The sequence below is a fragment of the Orycteropus afer genome, unplaced genomic scaffold, assembly GCF_000298275.1.
Source record: "Orycteropus afer afer isolate SDZICR_OR568_19922 unplaced genomic scaffold, OryAfe1.0 scaffold00717, whole genome shotgun sequence".
Taxonomy (NCBI): Eukaryota; Metazoa; Chordata; class Mammalia; order Tubulidentata; family Orycteropodidae; genus Orycteropus; species Orycteropus afer.
Window position 1 is genome coordinate 1,018,680 of NW_006922304.1, and position 13,521 is coordinate 1,032,200.

General features: G+C 43.7%; 1 protein-coding gene across 1 annotated transcript in view; it reads left to right on the forward strand.

Moving 5' to 3' along the window:
• CDS2 (CDP-diacylglycerol synthase 2) overlaps positions 1–13,521 on the forward strand; it is a 59,079-nt gene that overhangs the window by 38,914 nt on the left and 6,644 nt on the right. Inside the window, exons 4-10 of the mRNA XM_042783175.1 lie at positions 1,244–1,340; positions 2,917–3,014; positions 5,227–5,366; positions 7,105–7,163; positions 8,217–8,299; positions 11,390–11,477; positions 12,377–12,445. Coding sequence (XP_042639109.1) covers positions 1,244–1,340; positions 2,917–3,014; positions 5,227–5,366; positions 7,105–7,163; positions 8,217–8,299; positions 11,390–11,477; positions 12,377–12,445 — 634 coding nt within the window. The remainder of the gene's footprint in view (positions 1–1,243; positions 1,341–2,916; positions 3,015–5,226; positions 5,367–7,104; positions 7,164–8,216; positions 8,300–11,389; positions 11,478–12,376; positions 12,446–13,521) is intronic.

A 13,521-nucleotide genomic window follows, 5' to 3' on the forward strand; every position in this document is an offset into this window, starting at 1 on the left:
TCGTGTCCTAATGCCATGGAAGACCCAAAGCCCTCACAGAGCCATTTCCCTTGAAGTGAGGGGGAGTCTGGCCTATGTGCCTCAACCTCAGTTTCCCTTGCCTCTGGCCAGGGCCTATTTTCCATGGAGCACTGAGGCAAAATTAAGTGTGAACCAGTCTTCAACATGACTGTGAGTACAGTGGGTGACCAGGAGAGGGGGCACCAGACTGGAAGGATGTAGCCCTTGAAGAGTGCTCTAGGCCTAGGCTGGGAGAGACAGTCTGAAAAGAAGGAAAAGCATGGACAAGGCGTGATGGTGAGCAGTGGTGGGTGACAGAGCATGTCAGATAAACCATCCCTGGAGTTTGTAACTAATGAGTGGACTTCTTTTCACCGAAGAGCCCATTGTTCTAGTTTAAATTGTAATTTTCCCTCTCCTACACATATTCATTGTTAAAAATTCCTTGAATTCTCTAGGAAGAAATTAGAAAATATTTCAAATTGAGTAAATCTAGGATTAAAACATTTGGCCCTTGAGAGTCTCTTCCTTCAAACACCAGCTAAGTAGGTAGATTGAAAACACAATAAGACTGCAAAATAGTATCTAAAAATACTAACCTATGGGCTGCCCAGTCATTCCTTTGGAAGGCTGTGTGTGCAGTGGTTAAGGGCATGGATTCTGGAGCCAGACCCCTGGTTTCAAATCTCAGTTTCACCATTTGCCCCCTGCATGACCTGTCTGCTTTGATGTCTTCGTCTGTGAAAGCTAGTTATTTTAAAGGGTTGAATGATTCAGTATATGTTAAGTCCTTCTAAAAGTACCTGACACATATTTTAAGCTAGCTATTTTTATCATTGTTTAATTTATATTCCAGCAATGCAGGAGCAGTGCAGTGTAGGATTCTGCTGTAGGGGAAAATCTTCACGTTTTTCTTCGGGTAGACTTAGCCCTAGAAGCCATCCAAATGGATACAGAAACAGAAGGCACCCGTTCCCCTGGAGCGCTTTTCCTGATTCCTTCATTAAGATATAACCTGTATTTTTCTACAGGCCTAGGAGCACCTGTTGAGTCTGGTTGTGGGTGAGGCGGTGGCATTACTGGCCCTGCTCTTGCTACCATGGGCTAGTCCATGCATCAAAACAAAGGAGGTATTCCTGGAAATGATTGACCCTCGGGGCCTTCTAATCCCCCTAGGGCTTGTGCTTCAGTTCTTTCTAGACTCCTAACTAGTGTTTTCTCCTGTCCTTACTCTCTAACCTAGATGGAAGAACTGGTGGGTAAGAGGCATCCTGACTTTGGCCATGATTGCATTTTTCTTCATCATCATTTACCTGGGACCAATGGTTTTAATGATGATTGTAAGTGCCGTTTGCATGCTACTTGAGTCTTGCTTTTATTTTTTTTCCAGCAGGGCTGGTCTTCTTAAATGCCAAGTGTTGGGTTGGGTCCTGGAATTAATGGGGAGTCTAGGCTTCTTGGAACATTTTTGCCTTAGAACATCGAAGCTGCTTACTTTTCAGCAGCTCCCTGGGGGCAGACGTTGCATAGGCCAGTTGTTTGTTCTTGAAGATGTCTCTTCACTCTGAATATTAATTCTGTGATTCCAACTGTTTGATTAATCTGTGACCCTGGTGTTATGGATTAAATTGTGTCCCCCAAAAGAGGTGTTGTAATTCCTAATCTCTATGTCTGTTGTTAAAATCCCATTTGAGAATAAGTTATCTTTGTTATGAGGCAGGATTAGTGTAGGGTGTGTCGAGTCAGTCTTTTATGAGATATGAAAGAGGTGAAACAGAGACAGAGAAGAGAGGTGCCAAGGCACGTGAAGACTGACCAGGAGCAGAAACTCAGAAAAGACAAGGACCTTTCTCCAAGGTCGATTGAGAAATCCTTGCCCCAGAGCCAGTGCCCTAAATTTGGACGTTTAGCCTTCTGGGAGAAAATGTATTTCTCTTTGTTAAAGCCACCCATTTGTGGTGTTTCTGTTAACAGCAACACTAGATAACTAAGACACCTGGCTTATGTCTTTGGGTGACTCTTGGTTTAGTTTCTTCTTTTCCTGGGGCCTCACTAATGGGTTTAGGGTTTTCATTAAGAAGTCCCAGTCCACAGTGCTTCTCCCTCAGTCTTCTCACCATCACGGACTGGGTCAGATGACTAATAGCTGAGAAGAGCAGTTAGGGTGTGTTCAAGAATTTATATTCAAAGTCAAAAAGGGAAGGGATTGGTTGAGTTCTAGGAGGTTTTAGAGTTAAAAGTTAATTAAGATAGCAGGGTGTGTATTTGTTGTAAATTGGCTCTGCTTCTGTGACAGAGGGAGCTGCAGTGCCCTGGGGCCTGGTGTGAGAGAGGAAGGAAGAGGAGAACAGAGTCATTGTGGGACTGAATTTTATTTTTTAATTAAAAAGATTTTTGTTGACAGTCCATGTCTTGGCTTTCTAGTGCTGTCTTAATGACATTCCACAAATGAGTGGCTTTAAAGAGCAGAAATTTATTTTGTCATGGTTCTGGAGGCTGGACATCCAGATTAGGTACTGGTTGTGTTGACTCTGAGCGTTTCAGAGAGGAATTGTTCTGTGTCTCTCTTCTGGTTGGTGGTAACTGCCATCAATCCTTGGTATTCCTTTGCATCGGCCTCTATTACGCATGGCCTCTTTCTTCCCCAGTGTAACACTCTAATTGTGTCTGTTTTCATATAAGACTGTTCAGAAGGGGTTAGGACTAGGACCTACCCTACTCCAGTATGACTTAACTGGTAATGTCTTCAAAGAAAGACCCTATATTTCCAAACAAAGTTAAATTCATAGGTACAGGGGCAACAACTTCAACATATCTTTGTGGGTGACATAAATTAGTCCATAACAGCCCATGGCCTATTGGCTTTTTTTCTGATTGGAGAGTCAGTATGTGGTCTAATTTTTTTGTGTCCTACAGGTGATGTGTGTTCAGATTAAGTGTTTCCATGAGATAATCACTATTGGCTACAACGTCTACCACTCCTATGACCTGCCCTGGTTCAGGACCCTTAGCTGGTAAGCTCTAGCCCCAGAGGGATCTTTCCAAAACCATACTCCCTGCCATTGAGTTGATTAGACTCATAGCAACTCCTCCTTGGGTTTCTGAGGCAGTATCACTATGGAAGTAGACTGCCCAGTCTTCCTTCCAAGGAGTGACTGATGGATTTGAACTGCCAGCCTTCTGGTTAGCAGTCAGATGCCTTAGGCACTATGCCACCAGAGGATCTTTAGAAGATCAATAAAAGTACTTTGTGGTAGATGTTTACAGTGGTGATGGGTGGAGACAGGCGTGGTGGAGACAGACAGATGTGTAAGGTGACTTACACAGCACCTTTGAGCCTGGAGTATTTCACAGTCCAGACTATGCAGCTGGGCTTTGAGAAGTCTTTAGTTGTTATCAGGTGTCTGGACTCTTCCTCCACAGTAACTAGAACAGCTGCTTCTATGACCACATTCACTTTGGGCTCCTCGGGTGCTACATTGTTTGGGAGTTGGAAGGTTCTGGTGCTGGTGTCGCCATCTCTGGAACTTGGTTTACTCACTTCTAAAACAGGTGGCTGTAGTTTTCAGACTGTGGTTCTGGAGCCCTAGTTCCTTGGAGATGCCTTGGGAGCCAGAGTGGGCAGGAGCAGAATGAATGCATAGGATCTGGCCTCCCCCAGAGAATTGTTTTCTCCCTTTGCTAGAAAAGGGCTTTACTACCTTAAAGCAAAAACAAAAGTAAAACCTGTAGAGCAGATGGTGTCCAAGACCCCTTCCTGATCTGAAATTCTCTGCTTTATCAGCTACACTATGTTCAGATAAGGAGCCCTGGTGGCACTGTGGTTAAGCACTTGGCTGATAACCAAAAGGTCAGTAGTTCGAACCTGTCTTGCTGCTCTACAGGAGAAAAGATCTGGCCATTTGTTCCTGTAAAGACTATAGCCTAGAAAATCTTAAGGGATAATTCTGTTCTGTCATATAGGTCATTATGAGTTGGAATCGACTTGATGGGACACAACAGCAGATTGGTGACATTTGACCAGAGCATTGCATGGTGCTGTGATAACTTGTGCAAATGCAGGCATTCTCACCCCATCATGCTGGGGCACAGGGTTTGATTCTATGCTTTAGCTGGGCTGGAGAGGAGTGTTTTGACACCAGCGATTTGGTCATGGCCAGGGGAGCGGATGTGCTCAGACTAGGCTGGGTGTGCCCCTCCCAGAGATGCTTTCCCATGATTCAACAGGGCAGGCTGCCTCCCAACCTCCAGATGGCCCTGTGATGGCCACCTGGGTTAAGATGTGGCTGTTTTGTGGCTGGAAAATAGTGTCTTGAATTCTATTAACATACTCAGAAGGTCTGATCTCTGGCCTGGAGGGTCCTTTCCTAAAGGAAATTTTTTATGTGTAACAGAAAATAAGTCTAAGATGTGGAGTTCAACTTTGACAACTTTAAAAAAAAAGGTAAAGGGAGACTTCTACTTTTTCCTCCAATCTCAGGAAACTTGATGAGTGTTTGGAGTGGTGGCTGCAAGGTTGTGTATTAAGAATACCATGGAGGGATGTGAGTGATGGCCCCTCCCTCCAAGAAGCTCCAGTTGAGGAGAGAGAGAGACAATGAAAAGTTAACGCTAGTGAAGGTTTACTGCTAAGAGCCAGGCTTCAGAGAGGGAGATGCTGTGAGATGATGACCCATAATCATTGCCTAGTGGAATGAGCAGCTACTTCTTGCTCTAAATACAGAGGAGGCAGATGGGTGGTCATATGAGGTTTTACAAAGAAAACGTCTGAGCAATGAGTGAAAAATGGGTCAGTAGGATGTTCCAGGCAGGAAAAAGGCCAAGCAGGCAACTGGGAAAGGCAGAGTGAACCATTTTGACAACAGTGGAGGCTTCCTGTTGGGAAGAGTAGAATACGACCAGGGAGGAAGCATGGCAGCATGTTTGAGAGGGTCTTATGGTCTGAATGTTCTTAGGGCTACGTTTGGACACTTCACAGAAGGAGCAAAAGCAGTCCCAAGTTTGTGACGAAGGAAGAGAGATTCAGAGCTGGCACAAGTTTCTAGGTGAACCTCTCACCAGCAGTGTTACCAGAGAGCAAGGGACTATCCTGCTTGTTGCTTTGTGACTGACCTGGTGTGGGATGCTCCTCTCTGGGCCGCTCCTTAGTGTGTCCTCACTGCCTGACTGTGTAGGAGAGGCTGTGTGGGCTCCCCATGCAGTGCACTGACTGGTCTCTGTTTACAGGTACTTCTTGCTGTGTGTAAATTATTTCTTCTATGGTGAAACAGTAACGGATTACTTCTTCACTCTGGTCCAAAGAGAGGAGCCTTTGCGAATTCTCAGCAAATACCACCGGTTCATTTCCTTTACTCTGTATCTAACAGGTACGTAGTAGGAGGCTCGCCACTTCTTGTGTCTATTTTTCGTGTATGTGTAGAGTGGGAATTAGGGAACCTCTTGGTGAATGTAAAGTTTTGATGACATTAACTCGGGCTGTACAGACAGCGCAGTAGGATGTTTTCTGGGGGCAGCTCTCTACTAATAGGAGCAATGGAGACCAAGGTGGGTATGTGGTTTAGAAGGGGGGGCTACAGTTTATGCCACCTGCCCTGTGTTTCGGCCTCAGCCAGAAGACATCATAGTGTGACCTTTCCCCACTCCTGTTGACAAGATCTGTGGAGTGGTCCAAACAAAAATCCAGGAGCTTGCATATAAAACCACATGGCCACCTACTTCACAGTAGTATCTTAGGAGACTGCCCCAGGAGAGATTGTAGTGTGGTGGAAATTGTACTAGGTTTGGATTTAAAAAGACTCTGTGACCTTAGAGGGGCCAGGACCTTAATCTTTCTGAGTCTGAGTGAGTTCTTTGTAATATAGAGCTAAAGCTGCAGGGTTACTGTGAGGATTAAATCAGACATGTTGAAACGTGACAAACAGTAAATGCTATATTAATATAAACTCAGGGAGGCCTGTGTACTTACGCTAAAAATGCTAGTCTTTTCAGAGTTGCCTTCAAAGCCAGTTGATGAGGCACATGAGAAATTGGTTATCATTAATTGCAGGCTGATCTTATTTTTGATCGGCTTGGTAGCAAGACTTGGCTCTGTGAAAGGTACCTGGCCATTAACATGTAAGATTCACTGCCAAGAGGCATGCTTCCATTGAGGATATTCAGAAGAGCACCCGCAGACTCTGAAGGCAGCCTCCCAATGTGGGAGGTAGGGGCTATAAATAGGACACACGTGCTGGGATAAGTGAGAGGCTTCTGGGCAGAACTGCTTTTGTGGTCTCAGTATACCTGTGGGTGAAAATCTTTTTCTGTTGCTGGAGAAGGGGGCGCTGCCACCACCTGGGTCAGAGAGAGAAAGATGTTAGGCTTGTTCCAAGTGGGAACCCCCCTCCCCTTTAGGACTGGTAGATCAAACCCATTGCTGTTGAGTTGATTCTGACTCACATCGATCCTGTAAGGACAGGGTAAAATTGCCCATAGAATTTCCAAGGCTGTAAATGTTTATGGAAACGGACTGCCACATATTTCTCCCACTGAGCAGATGGTGGGTTTGAACTGATGACCTTTCAGTTACCATCCGAGCACTTGACCACTGTGCCACCTTGCTTTAGGACAAGGATGGACAAACTAATTTTAAAGTTCCAGTTAGTAAATATTTTTGGCTCTGAGGCCACAAGGTATCTATTCCTGCTACCACTTTCTGCCATTGTAGCATGAAAGCAACCATAGGCAGTATGTAAATGAACTGGCAAGGCTATGTTCCAATAAAACTTTATTTAGAGAAACAAACAACTGGCCTGGCTATTAATTGCTGACTCCTCCTCTAGCAGCAAAACACTCGTCAGGCAAACAGTGTCTTATATTGAGTACAAGATTTTAAAATATTGCCTTCAACATGTTGATTGTCTTGAAGGAGTCATTTTCTCCTTCTTACTGCTTATCTGGATAACTAGTTTTTTTCTCCCACCCTGGCCTTTAGAATTGTGCACTGGCTAATTGCTGTCAAGAAATAAACCAAAGGACCCCGGAGCACAGCTGGAGGAAATAACTAGGTTAAAGATAAACACAGGATGTGATTCATTTTGTCCTTCCTTCTCCCACCTCAAACAGGATTCTGCATGTTTGTGCTGAGTCTGGTCAAGAAGCATTATCGACTGCAGTTCTACATGGTAAGGGAGGTGCATGTGTGTGTGCTAGGACGATTCTTGGCTTAAAGGAAGTTCTGTCCAGAAACTCAGCAGGCCACTTATCCTTTCTCTGATAAAACTCAAACATGAAGGAAGAGTGCCCATTTAGTTTGGCAGCTTGCTGTCCATGTAGACCTGCTATTACTTAACTTAAACCCTAAGCAACCTTTTCACGAGGACCCTGGCAGTGGGCTTCAGGTATTGCCCACAAATATCCCACCTGATACATTACTTGTGTATCAGTTAGGATTCTCCAGAGAAACAGAACCAGTAGGAGGTATTGCTTTTTTTTTTAGTTTAGAGTTGCCTTCATCTTGGGGGAAGGGTGATATGTGTGTGTGTGTGTGTGTGTATTTGTTTGTGTGTAGAGGAATTGGCTCACGTGAGGGCTGACAGGTTTGAAATCTGTAGGGCAGAACTGCAGGCTGGAAACTTAGGATTTCTGTTAAAGTCTTAAGACAGAGCTCCTTTAAGAAATCTCAGATTTTGCTTTTAATACCATCTAGTAATTGGAGGAGGCCTATCCACATTATCGAGGATAATCTCTTACTTAAAGTCAACTGACTGTAAATGTTAATCACATCTACAAAATACCTTCACAGCAACATCTAGACTAGTGTTTGACCACACAACTGGTGGACATCATGGTCTAGCCACAGTGACACGTAAACTTAACCATCACAGCTTGGTGCTGCTCATTCCCTCCTTCAGATTGAGAACCTCTCTGCTCCCTGAGTGCCCTTAAGTGCTTAGTAAATACTGTTATGTGCAGGCTTTCAGAGCACAGGAACACCCACTTAGGAACAGGCCATGCTGTGTTTCTTGGTTGGATGAGGATATTTGAGATAGGAAGTATAGCTGGGGGACAAAGTTTTACTCCTGTTCTCTACCTTTTCTCTCCCAAAAAGACAGGCTCAGAAGGAGGTATTTTTCCTACCTGTTTCTCTGCAGTTTTCTATTTGGTATTGACTGTTCTTTGGAATTGCTTTCAAGGTACATTGATAGGTAGAGCTTACTCTTTTTCTCTTTCTGCAGTTTGGCTGGACCCATGTCACCTTACTGATTGTTGTAACCCAGTCACACCTTGTTATCCACAATCTGTTTGAAGGAATGATCTGGTGAGTGGGGGTGGTGGTAGGGACTTGCCTTTTATTCAGTGATTCTCATGTGCAGATATGACTGTCTTAACTTCTAAGCCATTTGTTCTCACACTTGAGTTATAGCAGAATCCCCTGCAGGGCTGTTTACAACTCAGATTGCTGGACCCCACTCCTGAGTTTCTGCCTCAGGAGGTCTGGGGGCAGGAGGAGCTGAGAATTTGCATTTCAAACAAGTTTTCTGGTGATGCACTTGTTGCTGATCAGGGCCCACACTTTGAGAAACTGCTGTGGACTAAGAGGCATGGGGATGTTTAAAGAACCATAGTGCAGTTGTGTGGCAACAGATTTGAAAACGTGGAGGAAATTTTCATGATTTCCTGGAAAAATGTAAACTACTAAATTTCGTGAAGAAGAAAACTTGAACAGATCAGAGACTGTAGACGAGTTTAGAAAATTGATTCATAATCTATACTTGGAAAGGGAACAGGATCAAATGGGAGAACAGCTGAGTCTTATCTAACCCTTAAGAATAAAACCAACAAGCACAGAGGGGAAAACAAGAATAGTAAAGTGATTTCTCTTATGATTACAGGCAACCCATTCTAAATTAAATATTAGCAAATCGTGTGTGGCAATTTGTCAAAGAGAATAATATGCTACTTCTGAGTAGACTATTGCAGAGGTAGAAGGGAGGGTTTGACAGGAAATCTTTGAGCATTGATAGAAATCAGCAGGGGGCCTGGAAGAGCTGGATGATCTTAGCAGGGCTTCAAACTGGTTCAGTCTTGGCTGACAAAGCAAAACCGGAACACACCTGAATTTTTAAAATTTGGGTGATCTGGAGTGGTAACTGGAACAGAAAAATGATGGGTTGAAACCTTGTAAAGGGAGACTCAGAAGGGGTATAGTGAGCCATTTCAGGATCCAGGTGCATCAGGACTGCAGAGAGGGAAACCACACATTCAAAGTGGCATAGTCAGCCGCCATCTTTGAACAGCGCACCATTGTTTCCCTGTTTCCGACTGATGGGCAAGAGATTTGGTTGCTGTGCAAGGTGTCCACTGCCCTTGATTTCTCAGAGGGAGATTAATTTCTAGCAGGACTTCAGTCCTGTAATTTTTCCCATTCTGGCTATCATTCTGCTTCACCCAAATTTTAGAAATTCATGTCTGTTCTGGTTTTGCTTCATTAGCCATGACTGAACTGGGAAAAACCAGTTCAAAGCCCTGGATCAAAGATGAGGACATATTCTAGTATGTATGTGAGAGAGGCACTTGAGCATTGCATTTGTGGTACTACACTGTGCCTGTTTCCTTTTCTTAGAATAGAGAGATGATAATACTAATCTCCTGTTGAATAAATTAATAAATAGATACAAAGTGCTTAGAACAAAGACTAGCTGCCATTAATGTCAGTTTTAGGGATTGTTATATTTAAACCAATTAAAATGGCCTGAGAGACATGCAAATGTTTCCCTTGCTCTTTGAGTTTTTGTTAGGTATTTCATAAGAGTGATGTGTACTAGAGAGCTCTGGTAGTGTAGTGCCTAAGGCATCTGACTGCTAACCAGAAGGCTGGCAGTTTAAACCCTCCAGCCACTCCTTGGAAGTAAGGTTGGGCAATCTACTTCCATAGTGATACCACCTTGGAAACCCAAGGAGGGGTCACTATGAGTTGAGATCGACTTGACAACAGTGAGGGTTTTTGACATGTACTAAGCCCTGTCTTTAGGGTCAAACATACCACTAGTTCCACAGTGGATAGTATTAAAAACTCTAGGTATTGTCACTATATGGGGTCAAGTTGACATCAACTCAAAAGAGTAGTAGATAGGAAACTTAGGGTGTGGTGAGAAACAGTTTGGTAAGAAGAGTGAGAACGGTTGCACGGCCTGCAGAATGTAATCGGTGTCACTGAATTGTACGTGTAGCGATTGTTGTTTTGGTGTTACGTTCTGCTGTGTATATTCTCACCACCACCAACAAAAAGAATAAAGCAAAACTCTTGTTACTGGTTTTCAGAATCAACCTAGAAGACTTAATAACAGCCCAGAAAATGTGTGTTAGAAGCCTTGACAAAGTAAAATAATGTTGTGGGGTTTGGAGATAAATGGCATAAAGAGAGTACTGTCCTCTAACTCCATCCCTTAAACAGGAACTCAGAACATGTTGCCTGAAGTTGATGGGCCAGGAAATTAAGATTTCTATAGGTTATGTTAAGCTATAATGTTGTTGTGAGGGGCTGTGGAGTTGGTTCTGACTCATAGGGACCTTATGTATAACAGACCTTATATATAACAGAACAAACTGAAAGGCACTGTCAGAGTGGGGAGAGGGGAGATGGTGCAAAAGTGGAAACACCCTGTGTTCATGGTGCGGATGATCAGGTTAGTGGGAGGCAGAGAGGAGAGTTAGCTGTGTGTTAAGGTTTTGTTCTCAGTGTATTCCTAGGTAAAGGTAGGACTCCCTGGAGTAAATAAATAGTAAGTGTGTCATGAAGCAGGCACAAAATGTACTATGTAGAGCTGTAGAGGTAACTACTACAAGGAAAATCAGAAGTGATTGAAGGGGTTGTCTTTGAGACTGGAGGTAGGGTGGGGAAAAGAAGGAAAACTTATTTTTTTTCTATTACTGTTTGAATTTGTATTATCATTTGCTTGTAATACTTTAATGAAATAAGAACAAATGATACTTTGTAAATGGCAACTCTTTATTCTAGGTCCTAAGGTGCCAGGTTTGGCTTATTTGGTGTTTATTTCTTTTTAGCTTATTTCTTAGTAGATTACTCCATACCCATTGCTGTTGAGTTGATTCTGACTCATAGTGACCCTATAGGAAAGAGTGGAACTGCCCCATAGGATTTCCTAGGCTATAAATCTCAATAGAAGGAGACTTCCACATCTTTCTCCCATGGAATGGCTGGTGGACTTAAACCATTGACCTTTTGGCTAGCAGCCAAGTGCTTAACCATTGTGCCACCAGAACTCCTTCTTAATGGGTTACAGGTACTTAATGGGATATTTTGATACTGGGACCTACACATGGCATGGTATTATTTTGAGGTACCGTATCTTCATAGAATTGATCCTCATTTTGCTTTATTTCCTAGGTTCATTGTCCCCATTTCCTGTGTCATCTGTAATGACATCATGGCCTATATGTTTGGCTTTTTCTTTGGTCGGACCCCACTCATCAAGGTAAGTGGATGACTGTAATATGAAACATCCCAGTGAGGGGAGGGTGGCACTTTTACAGCTGGGAAGGCAGAGAGACCTAGCTGGTACATATTGTGGCCATGTCTTTATGTTATCCTAGGGAAAGGCTGGAACATGAGAGCTAATCGTAAATTAATTTTAAGAGAAAAGCTAAAGAAAAACATTGACAATCACTCATTTTAAAAAAAATGCTAGTAAAGAAATGTATTTTTAGACTACATAGGCACATAATTTTTTTTTCAATTGTGATTTGGGTGAAAGTTTACAGAGCAAATTGACTTTCCATACAGCGGCTCACATACACTTTGTCTCATGACATTGATTACAATTTACCACAATGCAACAGCTCCCCTCCCACTTCCTCCCCATTGTTACCTCTTCCTTGTGTCCTTCCCTCCATGCACTCCTGCCCCCCATACTGTCTCCCTGTGCATACACAGCCCTTCTATTCTACCATGATTGTTCTCTCCAAGGAGTGTATCTACCTAATATAAATGTTCAGCTCATATGCCTGACTTTTGTTTGGCTGGAAGCCACAGGATTGTGTTCAATTTCAGACCTGAAGGGTAGCTAGAGGTCATAGTCTCAGTGGTTCCATCAGGATAGGCACACTTTTGAGGCTTTGATCTGGATTTGAGTGTTGTCATTTAATTGTTATACTACTTTTTAATCTATTTAAAATATCTGAATGACCAATTGAAACATGAAGGAAACTAGGGTATTAGAGAGGGAGCAAGGCTACTAAGCCTGGGGAATTCTTAGAAGGTGAGGTGGTTAATAGAATGGGATTTTTATAGTAGAGAGTTGTTTGTAAGTAATTATAGTTCCAAAGCCAGCATTATCAACTCCCCCTTTGCTAAGAACTTGTTCTCTGTCCACAGCTCTCCCCGAAGAAGACCTGGGAAGGCTTCATTGGGGGCTTCTTTGCCACCGTGGTGTTTGGCCTCCTGGTAGGTGGTAGCATCTGGCCAGGTGGGAGAGTGGACAGAGGCCTCATACCCACTATCCAAGGCCTGTCCAGAACTAGAGAGTGTGTTTCTTGAGCTCAGAAAGTCTGTTCTGCTGAATTGATGACCTTGTGCTGAAGAGGGGTCAAGCATGGTGCACCATCACCACTAGGGACAGTGTGTCCTCCCTCAGCCTGCTTTCACATGAGGAGGTTAGGTGGTGGAAGAGTGGGGGTTGTGCTCACATTGTACTCCTCATACCTCAGTGGGACATGGTGACACTTAGCTGGCAGTGTTCTTGTCCAGAGTTATGATATTTCCAGGGCAGGAAGGAGTCAGGGGTGAAGTGGAATGTGCCACTCCACTCCAGGCTTCCCCCAAATACACCCTACCTGGAGGAGGATGATATTCCAGTCTTCCTTGGAGTACTGTTCCATGCCTCTGATCCTCAGACCAGTCCTATTTCCTGTCTCAGGGTTGTCTAGCTGTCCCTTAGTACTGGACCTCTTCACCTTTATTGCGCTTCAGCCTTCTTCCTCCTGGCTGTCTGCCCCTCACCATCCCACTCACCCTCCATTTATCATTAGGTTAAGAGATCCTGAGGGAGACTTCCGGTAAGATGGAGGAATAGGCAGACAAGTGACACAGACCCTCTTCAACAAAGAAAAGAAAAAACATTTAACAGAGATACAGAAGATAATCCTGGAGCCCTGAGCTTTGAAAGGAACTGTACAGAAGTGGATTAGGCACCAACTAGTGGAAAAACCTGAATGAAAACAATGAGTACAGAGATGGTCGGAGCTGCGGATTGTCAGCTACTCTGATGGGACTAACAGCCTGAATATTTCCAAGTGGTGTTGGGACCTGAGAATTGACCCTAAAGATCATCCCTGGTCACCAAGGGCTGCAGGGAAGACTGCGCTGGTAGCCTATGACTAGGAAGGGAAACAGCAAGGAGGGAGACAACGTGAGCTGTTGACTTTCTGCTGTCTGGAGGGTGCAGCCATTTTGATTGTTTACACGTGGCAGCCATTTTGGATATTTAAAGTGACCGAGGGTACATTCATTTTTTTTTTTTT